The sequence below is a fragment of the Grus americana genome, chromosome 3, assembly GCF_028858705.1.
Source record: "Grus americana isolate bGruAme1 chromosome 3, bGruAme1.mat, whole genome shotgun sequence".
In the NCBI taxonomy this organism is placed as follows: Eukaryota; Metazoa; Chordata; class Aves; order Gruiformes; family Gruidae; genus Grus; species Grus americana.
Window position 1 is genome coordinate 36,899,492 of NC_072854.1, and position 14,790 is coordinate 36,914,281.

The 14,790-nt window shown below is 39.0% G+C and overlaps 1 protein-coding gene across 2 annotated transcripts in view; it reads left to right on the forward strand.

Annotated features, from left to right (window-relative positions):
• TTK (TTK protein kinase) overlaps window positions 1–9,713 on the forward strand; it is a 42,403-nt gene extending 32,690 nt beyond the window's left edge. The window contains exons 18-24 of one of the 2 annotated variants that reach the window (XM_054819396.1): window positions 825–949; window positions 1,261–1,341; window positions 3,224–3,400; window positions 4,119–4,209; window positions 4,474–4,571; window positions 5,768–5,891; window positions 9,485–9,713. In XM_054819396.1, the coding sequence (XP_054675371.1) occupies window positions 825–949; window positions 1,261–1,341; window positions 3,224–3,400; window positions 4,119–4,209; window positions 4,474–4,571; window positions 5,768–5,857 (662 nt within the window). In that variant the 3' untranslated portion in view covers window positions 5,858–5,891; window positions 9,485–9,713. Of the gene's footprint in view, window positions 1–824; window positions 950–1,260; window positions 1,342–3,223; window positions 3,401–4,118; window positions 4,210–4,473; window positions 4,572–5,767; window positions 6,019–9,484 lie in introns of those variants that run through there. The other variant, XM_054819395.1, reaches the window with a different exon arrangement.
• The last annotated feature ends 5,077 nt before the right edge of the window (window positions 9,714–14,790 follow it).

Genomic DNA, 14,790 nt, shown 5'->3' on the forward strand with positions numbered 1-14,790 from the left:
CTGCAGGCCTTCCTTATCTGTACTTATGTAATTGAAATGCATGCGTCTCTGTACAGTTTGGCTGTATAACATAAGGGAGAGAGCAGATTGGGATTCTTACCCTATTTAAGAAGAAAATAGACACCTGTACATATAGCAGACACCATCACCTCTTCATAGCTCAAGAACACTAGAACATTCAATAATATAGAATGACAGAAAAATCTACTGAAACACAGGGTGTATACTATATGACGTTTCCTTGAAACAAACAATTTTGCAAAATACAAGGATGGATTGGTTGATTATATGATAATAACCAAAATTCATATTAAATCATGTAAGTAGGGTTTGTGAGAGGTCAGTCATGTGTAATCCTCAGTGAATGGTACCTTTGATATTAGGAAGCAGAAAACATCAGACTAAGCAATGTAGTTCTTTTAAGTACCTGCTTAGCTAATTATTTAAGAGAAAGCTACAGGAGTGGATGGGTCATTGAAATGGTCCAGAACAGCAGTTCAGTATGGCAGTGTGTACATATAGCTAGAGGGCACATCCCTAACTGAGAGAAACGGCAGCTCAAGTCTCTTAGAGCTATTTTGGGGTGCCTGCAGATTTAAATAGGTAATAATTCAAACTATAAACTCATGCAAGTTTTAACCTTTTAAAAAGAAATGGAAACACTTTATGAAATCTGTGAAGAATAACTTGGTTTTCGCCAAGTAAAGCTGATCTGCACCTTCTCTCTGTGCAAGGGTTATGAGAATTAAGTAATTAAAACCCCCATACTTTAGTAGGAACTTGGATTGACTAAACCTGGATTGACTTTAAACTCTATTTTACAGGCATTATTCACAGTGATCTGAAACCAGCAAACTTTCTGATAGTTGATGGCATGTTAAAACTAATTGACTTTGGTATTGCAAACCAAATGCAGCCAGATGTGACAAGCATCATTAAAGATTCTCAGGTGAAATATTTCTGGAAAATTGATGTACACTTCTGTAAAGCGCTATAGTACTTGCTGATTATGTTGATTAATGTAGTAACTTTAGTGAATACTGAAAACTTATGCTGAATGGTTTTATATATGTATAAAAACGTTCATATGTATGAATTCTTAGATGCTCTTATTGAACGGAATAACAATGGCCTTCAGCCTTAATAGAAACAAATTTTTACGATGCTTTTCAGTGTTTTGAGACAAAAATCTAACTTTTTATTGAGTAAAATTAAATGGATGTTTCACTTAAAGGAATATTTTTACATTTTTATGGCTAGGTTGGCACAATGAATTATATGCCACCCGAAGCAATAAAAGATATGTCTTCCTATGGAGAAAATGGGAAATCTCGATCTAAGGTAACATCATCTTTTTTTCTCCTATTCCTTTAATATTAAAGTAATTCAGGCATATATCTTAAGACTTTGTTTTCTCAAAGTATTCAAATGAAACTAGAACACAAGGAAATCCATTGTGTCACGATGATGGTGGGCAGATTGAAGATTAAGTTATTCCTCTGAACTACCTAAAAGCATTTTGCAGATAGTTAGAAAAACATAAGCACTGAATTAATGAGTAAAATTGAAAGCAACTGAGTGTTGGAAGAGCTGATAACTATACTATCTAAACTGATAACAAATATAAAAATATTTTTAAAATCTATTTTTAAGGAACAATATAAAAGTCTTCCACTGTTATCAGTGTGAAAGGCATTGAATAGCAATAGAGTATAGGGAAATGCATGTATCAGAGGCTGTACTGATGACTAATGTTACAAAAGTCTTGAGCATGTTAAGGGTCCACAATGCTGTGTGTCTCTAACAAGCCCTTCTTTGTACTGAAATCACTCCAGGCTAGAGCTTTCAGGGGAGTGTTTCTGGGAGGATCTTCCATGGAGTTGAGTGAGAGAATCATTCCTCAGTCACTTCTTGGTTGCCTGTTGTGCTGCTTATGTCCTTCTGTCTTAGCTTTGTTCTACCAAAAATTGGTGGAGCTCTTATGGTACTGCTAGCTGCTACACAGCTACAGTGTAGTGTTCTGCAGAAAAAACTCTGGCTTGGAAATCCTTTTCTGAAAGGAAGATGATTTGCTTTCTGATATAAAACATTGTTAGTATGTTTGCTTAAACAACAAGATATGATAATGCTTGTCATTGTTGTATCTTTGAATTCTAAGTGAGAGGCAGGTTTTGCAAGAGATAAGTGATACCTGATGAGGTATTTAAAAAGGTAATGAAGTCTATTTTAGAGATACAGGGATAAGTTGTGTGCATCCTGTTAATTTTTCTATGCTAAAAAGTACTGTGTATCGTAGAACTTTTTATAATTTCACCGGGGCAATGGAATGTGAATTGTGAGGAAAGTACTGAAGGAAAGCCAGTTAAACTTCAGTTAAGGGGCACATAGTGTGGAACTGTATTAAAGAAAGTCTATATTCATGCATATGCACACTCAAAGATTGTGCCTTTTTAACAGTTGAATGGAAGTATTACTGTGTAGTAAAACACAATCTTGTCTTTCTAAACACAGAATAGAATGTTTTATAGATGAATTTCTTTTGTTAAGGATGGTGCTTTTAAAGGCAAAAAGTTTTACCTTTAAGTTTTTAAAAATTGCATGGAAAGTAGAGACTTGTTCTGAAGCTCAGCTCATCTAAGTGAAAATGCAACCATTGCGCTGGCAGTTGGGCTCTTTCTGTGCCTCCTTCCCCACCTTCCTCCTGTCCCCCACTCCCCCAACCTTAGGTGCTTTTCTAAAGTGCTTGAGCTTCAACAGGAGAAGTAGAAACTCCTCCTGTAAGGAACAGCCCAGGTGTGGTGGTTGAAATCTGGATCTGAATCCTTTAAATGTGGAGGAACTGAACTATGGCTTCCCACTTTGGGGATATAGCTGTGATGTCTTGCTGGTTTCTGGATTGTTTTAATTTAATATGCTTTTATTTGTATTTACTTGTAAACCTGAAATTAGAATCCTGCTCTTCAATTTGTTAAGGTTGACCTTTATCTTAAGTTAGTTGTTAAAGTAAGTTAATTTTTCAAAGATAATTAATAAAAATAGTTTTCTTATGGAATATTACTGAATGAAGCCACATCACTGTCTTAGTAGATAATGGCATGCTGTCTTGATTTTGTGTGATAGTTAATAAGATCTGTTAAGTGAAATGACAATACCATTATATGATAAATTGACTGAAGGGACAGTTTAAGTGAGGAATAATCTTATTTTTTTTTGTTTTTATTAGATAAGTCCCAAAAGTGATGTGTGGTCATTAGGATGCATTTTGTACTGTATGACATATGGAAGGACTCCATTTCAACATATAACAAATCCAATTAATAAATTGCATGCTATCGTTGATCCTACTTATGAAATAGAATTTCCAGATATTGCTGAGAAGGATCTTCAAGATGTGCTAAAGGTAACTGTCCCTTAATTTTGATTCAAATAATGGCAATGTCTTTATTTAAAGCATATTTTCTGAAACCAAATGAGTTGTGCTTGAGAAATTTTTCACAAATAGATGCTTACTGCTACTTGTAGTAACAGGCCTTATTCCATAAGACTTAATGAAGCCAGAGATATTTCATACAGTTTCCATAGTAAAAGTCTATTTTCAGCTCAGTAGCAAAAAAAAGTAAATACTTACAGCAGTCTGGCTTAACTCCTTTGGCTGCACAACCCAAAGTAAATACAGTAGCTTTCGTACTTGCCATCCCTTTCCTTCACCCTGCATATTTGCCTGCTTTTGAAACTTGGCCTATGCTTTTACCTGAGCCCTAACTGTGTTGCTCAGCAGGTAACAAACTGAAACCCAAAACACTTATCTCCTTAACTTTCAAATCTCAGTGTCACTTTGTGTCATTCAGAATAAAAGAATATCGTAGGTTCTGGTCTTCACCTCTTCTGACACTGTTGCTTGAGCAAAACAGAATATCAAACTTCACTCTGAAGATAATTGCTAATGAAAGCAATTGGGTTAATCTGTTACTGTATTTTGACCTGAGTCTTTCTGAGCTTGTAGCTTGGCTGTAAGAAGTTCTGACATGCATCTACAGGGTCTTTTAAATATCCTCACTGTTAATTCTTAGGAAAATTCTTAATTTATAGGCAAAGCATTCTTCCTCTTTCATTTGCAGCGCTGTTTAATAAGAAATCCTAAACAAAGAATATCTGTTTCGGAGTTGCTGATACATCCCTATGTTCAAATCCAAAGTCATTGTCAAACAGGTATGTTTATTTTAAATTACATTTTTATCAAATATTATTTGTAATTCTGTTTAAGAAAACAAAATGCTTTACTCTTATACGTACTTCCCACTTGCTGATGTAAAATCTATTTTGTTTGGTGCCTATGTATCTTTCAGAGAAGATTTCCATATTTTAATTCTTAACTTCATTTCAAAACTGACTTTTTGTATACCTCTTACAAACTGCACTGGTAGTTTATATGTAGTTGTATAAAACTTTAGCATAACTATAAATTAACTGCAGGTGTTCCAAATGCAAAAGGAACAACAGAGGAAATGAAACGTATCCTTGGCCAGCTTGTTGGCTTGAATTCTCCCAACTCTATTTCTAGAGCTGCTAGGGTAAGTAAATTTTCCATTCTATTTTGTGTGTTCATGCAAACAACTGTTAGAATGTTTGGTAGTGAAAGCTGAAAGGATATATATATCTCTCTCAAAGCTTAACCACTGTTGGAAAAACACTATGCATTGTAGTGCTTTTGTTTGCAAGCATGGAGAATCTCTACACATCCTTCTGAATGGAAGGGTTGAAAGGATGATGGTAATCTGGATTTTAGCTTTTTCTTTCTACATCCCAGTATATCTGTATTGCTTTATTTCAAAATCCCCCACTGCCCCAGCATCTCCCCTCTAAAACAGTCCTTACTGTGCTGCTTTGCTTTTAAGCTGCCCAAAAACTGTAGTAGATTGTGTAATTTAAGAACCACCATTATGGAGAAATTATCTAAATCAATCTGTCAAGGGTGCCAGCTTTTGGACTGCAACTGTTCTTACTTCCTAGAAGTTGCTGAACTGTTAATGCATTGCTATGTGTAAAGTAGTCCCTGTATGTTGAGGTATTATGATTCCAGCCTCTCAGTTTACTGCCTGAAAGAAGCTTGGTAACACTTCACCAACTTGGTTCTTTCCACCTGCCTCTAAGAGGTGATGGTGGTCAAATATACAGTAAGTTGAGATGGAATGCAAAGCTGTTTTCATGGGGAGGAAACCAAATTCAGTATCCATAAAGTAAATCTAAAGAAGCTTATTTACACTTACACTGCTAGTCATACCATTTGGTTTTTTGTTCAGACATGGGGGTGAACAAGAGATTATCCTTTTAACAATATTGTGATGTGGCTGTGTTTGTGGCCACTGATTTTCCTATCTTACATAAAGCTTGCCTACTCTGAGTATACAAATACATCTCTTCCATGCTGGTGTTTCCGTGTCAGAGACAATTAACGGAGTAAATTTGATTTTTTAAATCTTGGTAATTAGTTTTTTCTCTGCCAACTTGTGAAGCTCTATACCTTTGCTCATGCTGATAAGTCAGTGTATGTGTTTTCTTTTACATACTACATTGCATTACAACTGGTACAACTACGCTGTCTTAAGTGTATCTTCATTGTCTGATTTGAGAGAGAAATTTCAGTATAGAGTTTGGAATACTTCAGTATGTGATGACTTCAAGTGGTAATGTTTGTTATAAAGATACAGTTTGAAGTCATGTGTGATAACATGTTCACCTGAATACTTGTGTTTTTATTAAATTTCAGACTTTATATGAACAGTGCAACAGTGGTAAAAGTCTTGATGTATCAGCATTTGCAAAACTTGGGAGTCAAAAGTCACGGACAACAAAGTGATGTACTACTGTTCAGGATGCAACAGAGATGTCTGGTCTGTTCAAAATATATTTTGTGCTGCTAGCTTTTAAAAGGACACTCAGCATAAAGTTCATATTTTAAAATGTTCTTTGTCTTCTGATAATGCTTGCAGATCATTAAAAAGAATTTAATTGAATAATTTTCACTGTGGGCTGTTTCACTCTTTGCATGCCAGTTGGATTGAACAATGAAAACTGCTAGTTGATGATTACAGTCTTTGTAAGTAACATAGTACAGTGTTTGAAGTACAAAAACTTGTATGAGAATCTTCAAGCTCTTTTATCCCCTGAAGCTAAACCAAAAAAGTTCCTGAAATGCCAATTGGTATACATGAAAAACATGCAAATATCTCTTAAAATATCTCCTCTGACATGAACACAGAGTATTATGCTGTTCTGTCCTTTGCCAACAAATACCTCTTGTATCCAGTTTTGATCATAACAAAGGACATATAAGCACTCTGTTTTATATAAGTGATCAGTTACACTACTGGTAGATACAAGTAAATGTCACCCAGTTTTTGAGCTGTCCCTGTGGTTAAGTAACACAGTGGAAGCATCAGTGCTGTTCTGAAGAGTTAGATGAATAAAATGACGTTTTATTAAAAATGCTACTATAAATCCCATATGCTTTTCAAATTTCAAAATAATAGAAAACTCATCAAGACTCATGATGGTCAGCAATCACTAATTTGAATTTTTAAAAGCATGAATACTGAGCACTCTTTAAAATGCACTGAATGTAGCAGGACTGTTTTTACATGATAGTGGATTGATCAGGTTTTAGTTTAACTGAGTTACATTTCTGGTGCAAGTGTATGAATTTTAAACAAATCATTGAAAGACAGTAAAAATACCTAATAGTTTTAAATTGAAAAAATCTTCCCTTCATTTTCATGACAGCTGCCATGCTGTCTTGGATACCTTCTAAAATGTGGAGCTTGTCAGCTCTCTATCTTGATCAAGCCTTTTTGAATTAGTTTTGTTTTGCCTTTACTTCATAATAGCTCTGCATATAAAGATCCCAACTTCATTATTAAAGTAGATCTTTCCTTGTTTATCTGCATGAATTAAGAGTATGCCATACTCCTTGATAAGTGATGGAAGAAGTTGACGGTCAGTGCTAAGGAAGCTTTCCTTGACAATTTCTGTGTGTTTGTTTACTGAGTTCATGTTTTAGCTTCTGAAGAGCACTGAAATATTTTAAAGTCTTTGTGATACCTTTTGTGTTTAAGTTTGGATAACTCATATTGGGAAAAGACATCATAATGTAATGTTGCACAAAGGCCTAAGTTGAGAGGTTTGTCTTTCATTGTAAGTATATATTTAGATATTCACTTCCCCCTTTCTGAGCTTTTTTCAGATTGCCTGTATTCACAGGACTCAGTTGTTTTCTTTTTGATCATAAGACATCAGTGAAACCTAATGTTCCACTACCAGTTGATTTCTGTAGCTTTCATTTCCATGACTCTTGAAAGATTTAGAGGATCAAAACTGAGTGGCATGGTGCTACTGGTTACCTGTAACAGTACTGTGAAATCTTCATAAAGCCTCTGAAGAAGGGAGATAGTCTAGTTTAAACTGCCAGGTTTTACTACCTGACAGAAGTATGATTTATGCATCCAAGTACTAGAGTGCAAATGAAATTCTTTCTGTGCCTGTGGTGGAAGTGCATGTTCATATGATTTCTGTCATCTGCATGCCATAGGGCAGGTTGATTAGATCAGCTGTTGGGGGCAGGGGTGTGTGTGAAAACTGGTCATTCTTGCTGTGGGGAGGCTTACTTCAGCTTGCTGCCTTGTGAAGATGTGGCTGGAGTCCAGAGAATTCTTACAAGTTACTGTGAGCATCACAAAATACCAGGTAATTGTGTTTGATATTCTGAGGATGTGGATATTCTTGAGCACTTTCAGTTTGACCTTATAAAAGGGAATTCCCACTGCCTTTGCCATGTGTATTAGCAGGGCTGAGATACCTTTATCTTCTGCTGTCCTACTTTCTGCAGGATCACTCTTTACTGACAACTTTAAAGAAAATGTGTTACCTTTTATCCCTGGAAGGTGCAGTGATCCAGATGCAGAGTGGCAACTGTGGTTTGCATGATTCTTCAGCTCACAATATAACCGTTTTTCATGCTTGCACACAGAGCAGTAGTAGTTTTATTGATATCACTCATAGCACTATTATGTCTTGATCTGAAGATAATGGCAAAGAGGAGAGATAGCAAGTTGTAAATACCTTATCTCAACAGCAATATTGGAGGAAAGGACCCATATTTCAATGTATTCTTGTTATCTTTCCTGCCCTTGATTTATCAATTTTTTATGACTTTATAGCCCTATAAGAACTGAAGAATGAGAAAAGAATAGCACAGACTTTGATCTTAAATGATACATGAAACTTGAAGTACTCTATTTTTCCCAAACTTTAGTAGCTTTTCTTAAAGAGGTTTTCAGAGCTTGCCGATATAAAAGCACACCTTGATAGGAGGTGGGAAACTTTGTTCTTAATTTGCCATATTCAAAGCAGCAAAACAATTCTTCAAATAACTTTAGAAGTTCTTTAATGAAGAATAGTATTCCTGTAACTTTATCAGTGCTCTGCTTAATCTGTGTTTCAAAACTCTAAGCCCTTACCACGTTCATGTGCCAGTCGGGACTATCCTGCTGTGACAGAGCAAGTGCTTGTAAAAGAGCATTAATTATTCTGGGGTGTGGTGTTCCTGTGTCTGTTCAACACCTTTGTTCCAGGTTAGCAGTGATTCTCTGGATTACATTGGGAGAGTGATTGGGAGTGGGAACTACTTCTGATACCACACCTACCCTCAGCCTGGGCTGGGAGGGCGGCTGAAGCAGGGGCAGAGAATGTGTGCTCACCCCGGTGATGGGGCACATGCAGGAACAGTACATCTCCCTTGTAAGGGCAAACCTGGAATGATAAACTTAACTTTGTTGATCTAATTGTTATATGAAACAGACTGTGGAGTTTCAGTTAGTTATCTGGGGGCGAGGGGGAAAGCTATCCCATATTTCTAGGGGGGGGGGAAGGTTTAAAGACTTGTTCCCTGTAATAATCTTGTTCTTTCTGTATTTTTAACAACAGACTTCAGTACTGCAGAAGTTCAGTGGTATTTCAAGCATAGTGAGCACATATGCTAATTGTACTCTGCATGTCTGTTATATAAATGTTAAAGTTATAAAGCTTGAAGCTACTGAAGAAAAAAGTTAATGTTCTGCACCTTTCATGTTTTAGACAGTTTGGGAGACTACTTATAGTGTGGGAACTGAAATACTATCTCTAGCTTTCTCTGGAGAGAGGGGGAAAGAAGTACCAGCCTCTTCAGAGGAAAACTTGTGAAGAAAATCTTTACTCTGCAGAAACATCTTTTCATAAACAGTTACTATTGAAACATCTCCCAACTACTTGTCTAGATTACAGATCTTAAAATATTTCTGCATAATTATTCTAATGTTATAATTAACTTTCACTGTTTTGCTTCTTTGGTTAGTGTTGAATATGCAGAGCAGCAGTGCTTCATGCCTTGTTTTTTTTTTCTGTTGTAATGTATCATTTATCAATCCTCTTTCTCATTCTGTGACTGCTCAAGAACCCACAAGAAATAACTGGTGTGAGAGGGAGCTTATGAAAGAGGACTGGCGCTGATGAAGCAGCAGGTTGTTATCAGTCATCCCTTTTAAATAAAAATTTTCCATTGTAAATGGTAATTGATTTATACTCCTTCCCTGCCTTAATGACATGCTACAAGATGTCTGCCTACCTTGGCAGCTGCCACCTACTGACCCTCAGTCTATTCCTATTGTCTTGGGGTTTTTTTGATGTTACAGCCAGCCATCTCCCTTTTCAGATTCTGCTGGGATCTTAGGTGTTTGAAGTATAGAATAGCTATGCATGTGTAGCTTTAAAGGGCAGAAAATGCCAGTCTTAAATGTTGGGTAACAGTGGTTGCTGCCTGAAGCTTTCTCCAGATTACAAAATGCCCATCATGCATTATTGTCACCCTCAAGGCCACAGTTCTGGATGTTGTGTATGTATAAAATGGGGAGAGAAGATGGGTGGTTGTCTTTTTGTGATCACTGTTACTGGATACATGTATAGTATAAAGCTGTATCAGCTAGTATTGAGATACAACTACATGAAGAGTAGAAAGGTAAATGAGAACTTCAGTAAGTTTTCTTTAGTAATTCTTGTTCAAAAAATGAGTTTGGAAACTTACAACCTTTAATATTGTGGTCCAAAAAACTTTTACTCGGCAGCTAACACTAAGAAAAGCCTACCTGCATAAGGGTGACTTCCTTTTTTTTATTTGTAGATGAGTATAGCATTACTCAGCCTGAACAGCTGTATGCAGAGTTGGAATTTGAAGACTAAATGGAGTTTAAGTTTTGAAGGCTCTGCTCTTATTGTCTGTCTTGGTGTGCCAACACCCAGAATTGAGTCCTTGACAAATGTAAGAAAAGGAGGCTGTTCTCTTGTGTAACTCCTGCTCTCGGGACACTTGTCAAAGGAGCAAGACAAGTCTATCCCTGGAGCAGATACCTGCTTCTCATCTGGCTTTGTTGAAGGCACTCTAAGCTCCTGCTGTTGAATGTGTAGCTAAGTGGGAACGGAATGGTTAAATCCCTAACAGTAGAGAGTGCAGAGCAGGGTAGGAGTTAATCTGAAAGTGGTCAATTTGTCACTCTATTTTGGTCCCTCTTATGGATTTCTGTGCTAAACAGAGAAGTAATTCTGGGAGTAGTGATAAGCATCAAATTAAAAATTAAACATTTGAAGTAAACTTGAGTTCTAGTCCACTTCTGAAGCCTAGCTTACTCCTGAGCTCCTCAGCAAGGATCACAGGCTAATCCTTGCAGGTGCCAGTTACAGGAAGTAAGAGCTCAAAACTATTTGCTGCTTCCTTCCTGATGTCTACACTCTCATACTGCCTTGCTGCTCCCTCAGTTTCTGTGAGTTCTCAGCAGCAAGAATAGAAAAATTACTACTTTTTAATCATATTTGTATCTTGGATGCTCATGGCTAAGACACATCCTGTTTCAGCTATGTGTGCTCAATGCATAAATTGCTTCCCAACTCAGTTATCTATGCCCACCTGCCAAGAGCACAAAGCCTGTCTGTTGGCGAGCTTGCAGTGTAAGCCCTCATTTGCTCACTGCTCTGCATAAAGTAATTGAGAGAAATCTTCTTGCAAGACAAAGACTTTAAAGAATGGAGCAGGCAATGTAGTGTAATTACTTGTAGGATGTAGAGGTGTACACCTGTATGGAAACAGAAGGAGTCTTTATACAGCCTGGCCATACACTTTCATGGGAGCTGCTCAAATGAAACCTGAGATAAAAATCTGACTCCTCACCTCAATTCCTTGGCAGGTGGAATATCCACAGCTAAACAGTGGTGCAATTCCAAGGCACCAGCTCTAATCAGATGAATTGCTAAAATCCAGGCAGCTTTTGCAATGAGAGAGATGACTAATTTAATGAGGAATAGTGGTGCCACTGTTTTGAACCCTTAGTAAACACAAGGAAAAGATCAGTGATTAAATAGTATTAGCCCATTGGTCTTGACTCTTACAGTATTGTAAAGATTTCTGATTTGTCTCTGTACCCACTTTAAGTGCATGTTATGTGGTAAGTGCAAGTAAACTTTGAATACCTGCTTGTTACATGCTTTGTCTATCTGCCTCAAGTTTTTCTGTATTTTACATAGCTGTTGAAAACCAATTAAAAATACAATTAAGTAACTACATTAAAGGAAATATGAATGACATTATTGGCATTGATGCTTGCTTCCTGTGTGGTCTTGGATAAAGTATTTCTGTGAGTCTTTGCTCTTTATATTCCTTGTCTTGTCTGCTTACAGTTAGGCAGAGAGCTGTTCTGTACCGCAAGTCTGTACAGTGCTTGTTGTGTTCATGACTGTGGAGAATAGAGCTCTTGATGCTGCTATTGCAGAATGGCATCATACTTTGAAATATTCTTAACGGAGGTAAAGTTTGTCATCCACATGGTGTTTGGATGTTTGTACAATAGAGCTCTGATTTATGGATGCACTGTTCTGTGCAGCAGAAGGCAGCAATGTCCCCTCTGCAGTGGCTAAGGAGCACTGGGCACCACAGCAGCTGCTGTGTGGTGGAGGCACTCCTGAGCCAGCTGCTGGGAAACACTGACCCAAATCTGCCCTTTGGGCAGAGGATGGCCTGTAGCCTACATGTTTCACTTCACTGACAAATGTGCTAGCTATTGCACCAACATGCAAAACGAAACTTCCGGGGCTGCCTCTGCTACCTCCGATTTGGATGTATCTAGTGTCCTGGGCCCTTCAAGGAACTTGGCTGCTGACACAGGGTTTTCAAATTCATGATGGTTTGGGTAAAAGACAGCCAGGCGCTCCTTTCTGACAAGCCAGTGATGCCTGTTGGCATGGGCAGTGGTGGCACTGTAGTGCTTCAGTGAGGCTTACAGGTGAAAGTGCCCGCAGATAATGAGGTTACCTCAGTCATGAGACAAGCAGGACTTGGGTACCTGACTCAAGGGTGAGTGTCTACCTAAATATCTTTCGGCCTGATTTTGGGACTTAGCAGAGGTGCAGCACTGCAAAAATAAAGACATTTCCTACCTGCAGTGACATGTGGGCAATGCGAATATGAACAAAGAATGGTTTTAGGGAGAACGGATGATGATTCAAAGAAATCCTGGCTTTCGGCATGTTGTTCACCTTGAGTTAAAGAATGCTCCTGTTGATACTCTTGCTTCTCATCTTCTTTAGGGAGAGAAGACTGTGACAGAAAAGCAAAGTAAGTTACCTGCATTGGTGCTTGGAGCAGAGGAACTCAGAAGCTTTCATGTCAGAGCCTTGCTTTGTAAGAGATTAGTCCAAGGAACTGTTTGAAATTGATGTGCCAGTAACTGCTTTTTAGGGCAGTTGATAAAATGAGCCACTAACAGCTCTCCAGGTCCAGGTGCTATTGCCTGAAGCAGTCTAAAGGAGTTTGCAGTAGCTGTGCTAGACATTGTACTTTGTGACTTTTAAATTAGCCTTACGAACACAGAAATTGGTATCACATTGTGGTGGGTTGACCCTGGCTGGAGGCCAGGTGCCCACCAGAGCTGCTCTCTCACTCCCCTCATTCACTAAACAGGGGAGAAAAGGCATAACGAAATGCTTGTAGGTCGAGATAAGGACAGGGAGAGATCACTCACTAATTATCATCATGAGCAAAACAGACTGAACTTAGAGAGGGAATTCATCTAATTTATTACCAAGCAAAACAGAGTAGAGGAATGGGAAAATAAAACCAACTCTTAAAACACCTCCCCCCACCCCTCCCATCTTCCCGGGCTCAACTTCACTCCTGGCTTCAACCTTCCCCCCCTCAGCGGCACAGGGGGACGGGGAATGGGGGTTATGGTCAGTTCATCTCATGGTGTTTCTGCCACTTCTTCCTCCTCAGGGGGAGGACTCCTCTCATCGTTCCCCTGCTCCAGCATGGAGTCCCTCTCACGGGGTGCAGACCTTCAGGAGCAAACTGCTCCAGCGTGGGGTCCCTCCCACAGGGTCACAAGTCCTGCCAGCAAACCTGCCCTGGCGTGGGCTCCCCTCTTCACGGGTCCACCGGTCCGGCCTGGAACTTGCTCCAGCGTGGGCTTCCCACGGGCTGCAGCCTCCTTCGGGTGCCTCCACCTGCTCTGGCGTGGGGTCCTCCACGGGCTGCAGGTGGAATCTCTACACCCCCTCATCCTTCCTCCATGGGCTGCAGGGGGACAGCCTGCTTCACCATGGCCTTCACCACGGGCTGCAGGGGGATCTCTGCTCTGGCACCTGGAGCACCTCCTCCCCCTCCTTCTGCACTGACCTTGGTGTCTGCAGAGTTTCTTACATCTTCTCACTCCTCTCTCTGGCTGCAAAAGCTCTCTCTCTCTAAGTGTTTTTCTCCTTCTTAAATATGTTATCACAGAGGCGCTGATTGGCTTGGCCTTGGCCAGCGGCGGGCCCGTCTTAGAGCCGGCTGGCATTGGCTCTATCAGACACAGGGGGAGCTTCTAGCAGCTTCTCACAGAAGCCACCCCTGTAGCCCCCCCCACTACCAAAACCTTGCCACGCAAACCCAACATACACATTTACAACCTTCAGTATTCAAGAATGTTGGAGCTTGTAAATTAGGCTACTAAGTATGACTTCCATAACAAATAAATGAAAGGGAGAAAATACATTCAGCAGTGGAACGGGGGGATAAACAAATTAATATGAAGTGTTGAGAGAACCCTTTGCAGAGAAATAATGCTTACAAATCTACTTAGTTCTTTCCAGTGAGTCCATGAGCATGATACTCCTGTATGGTATATCTGGATTTTGCAAAAGCTAGTAATGCAAGGTCCTTCAACAGCACTTAAGAGAAGCTTAGGAGAAAAATCTCAAGGGTAAACAGGTGAGAGAAACCTATGGAATAAGTAGTCAGCCATTCCCACCTAAGGAAGATTACTAGTAAGGTGTGTCGAGGAGCTGTGGTCATGCACATTCCTAAGTCATCTTAGGGTTCAATAGCAGATTGATTGTTGATACAGGAGAATTCAGAAAAAGAAAACTTAGAGCTTCTTGTGGGAAAACATGTAGAAGAATCTTGTGTTATTGATGAAGTGGCAGGGGAAAGCCTACATTGACAGAACACAAAGGAATTCACATGGGAGGAAAGGATCCTAATGTGTATAGGACAAAAAGCTTCAGAGGGGTATTTGAGGAAGGTTCTTGGGCATTATGCATAGTTCTCTGAAAACATCTGCCTGACCCTTGTACTGAAGGAGCCAATTAGAATATGAATTATTGGGAAAGGAAGAGGACAAAACAAAATATTGATGTGCTGCTATATAAATGTGTGTTTATTTGAATGCTGTCTGCAGT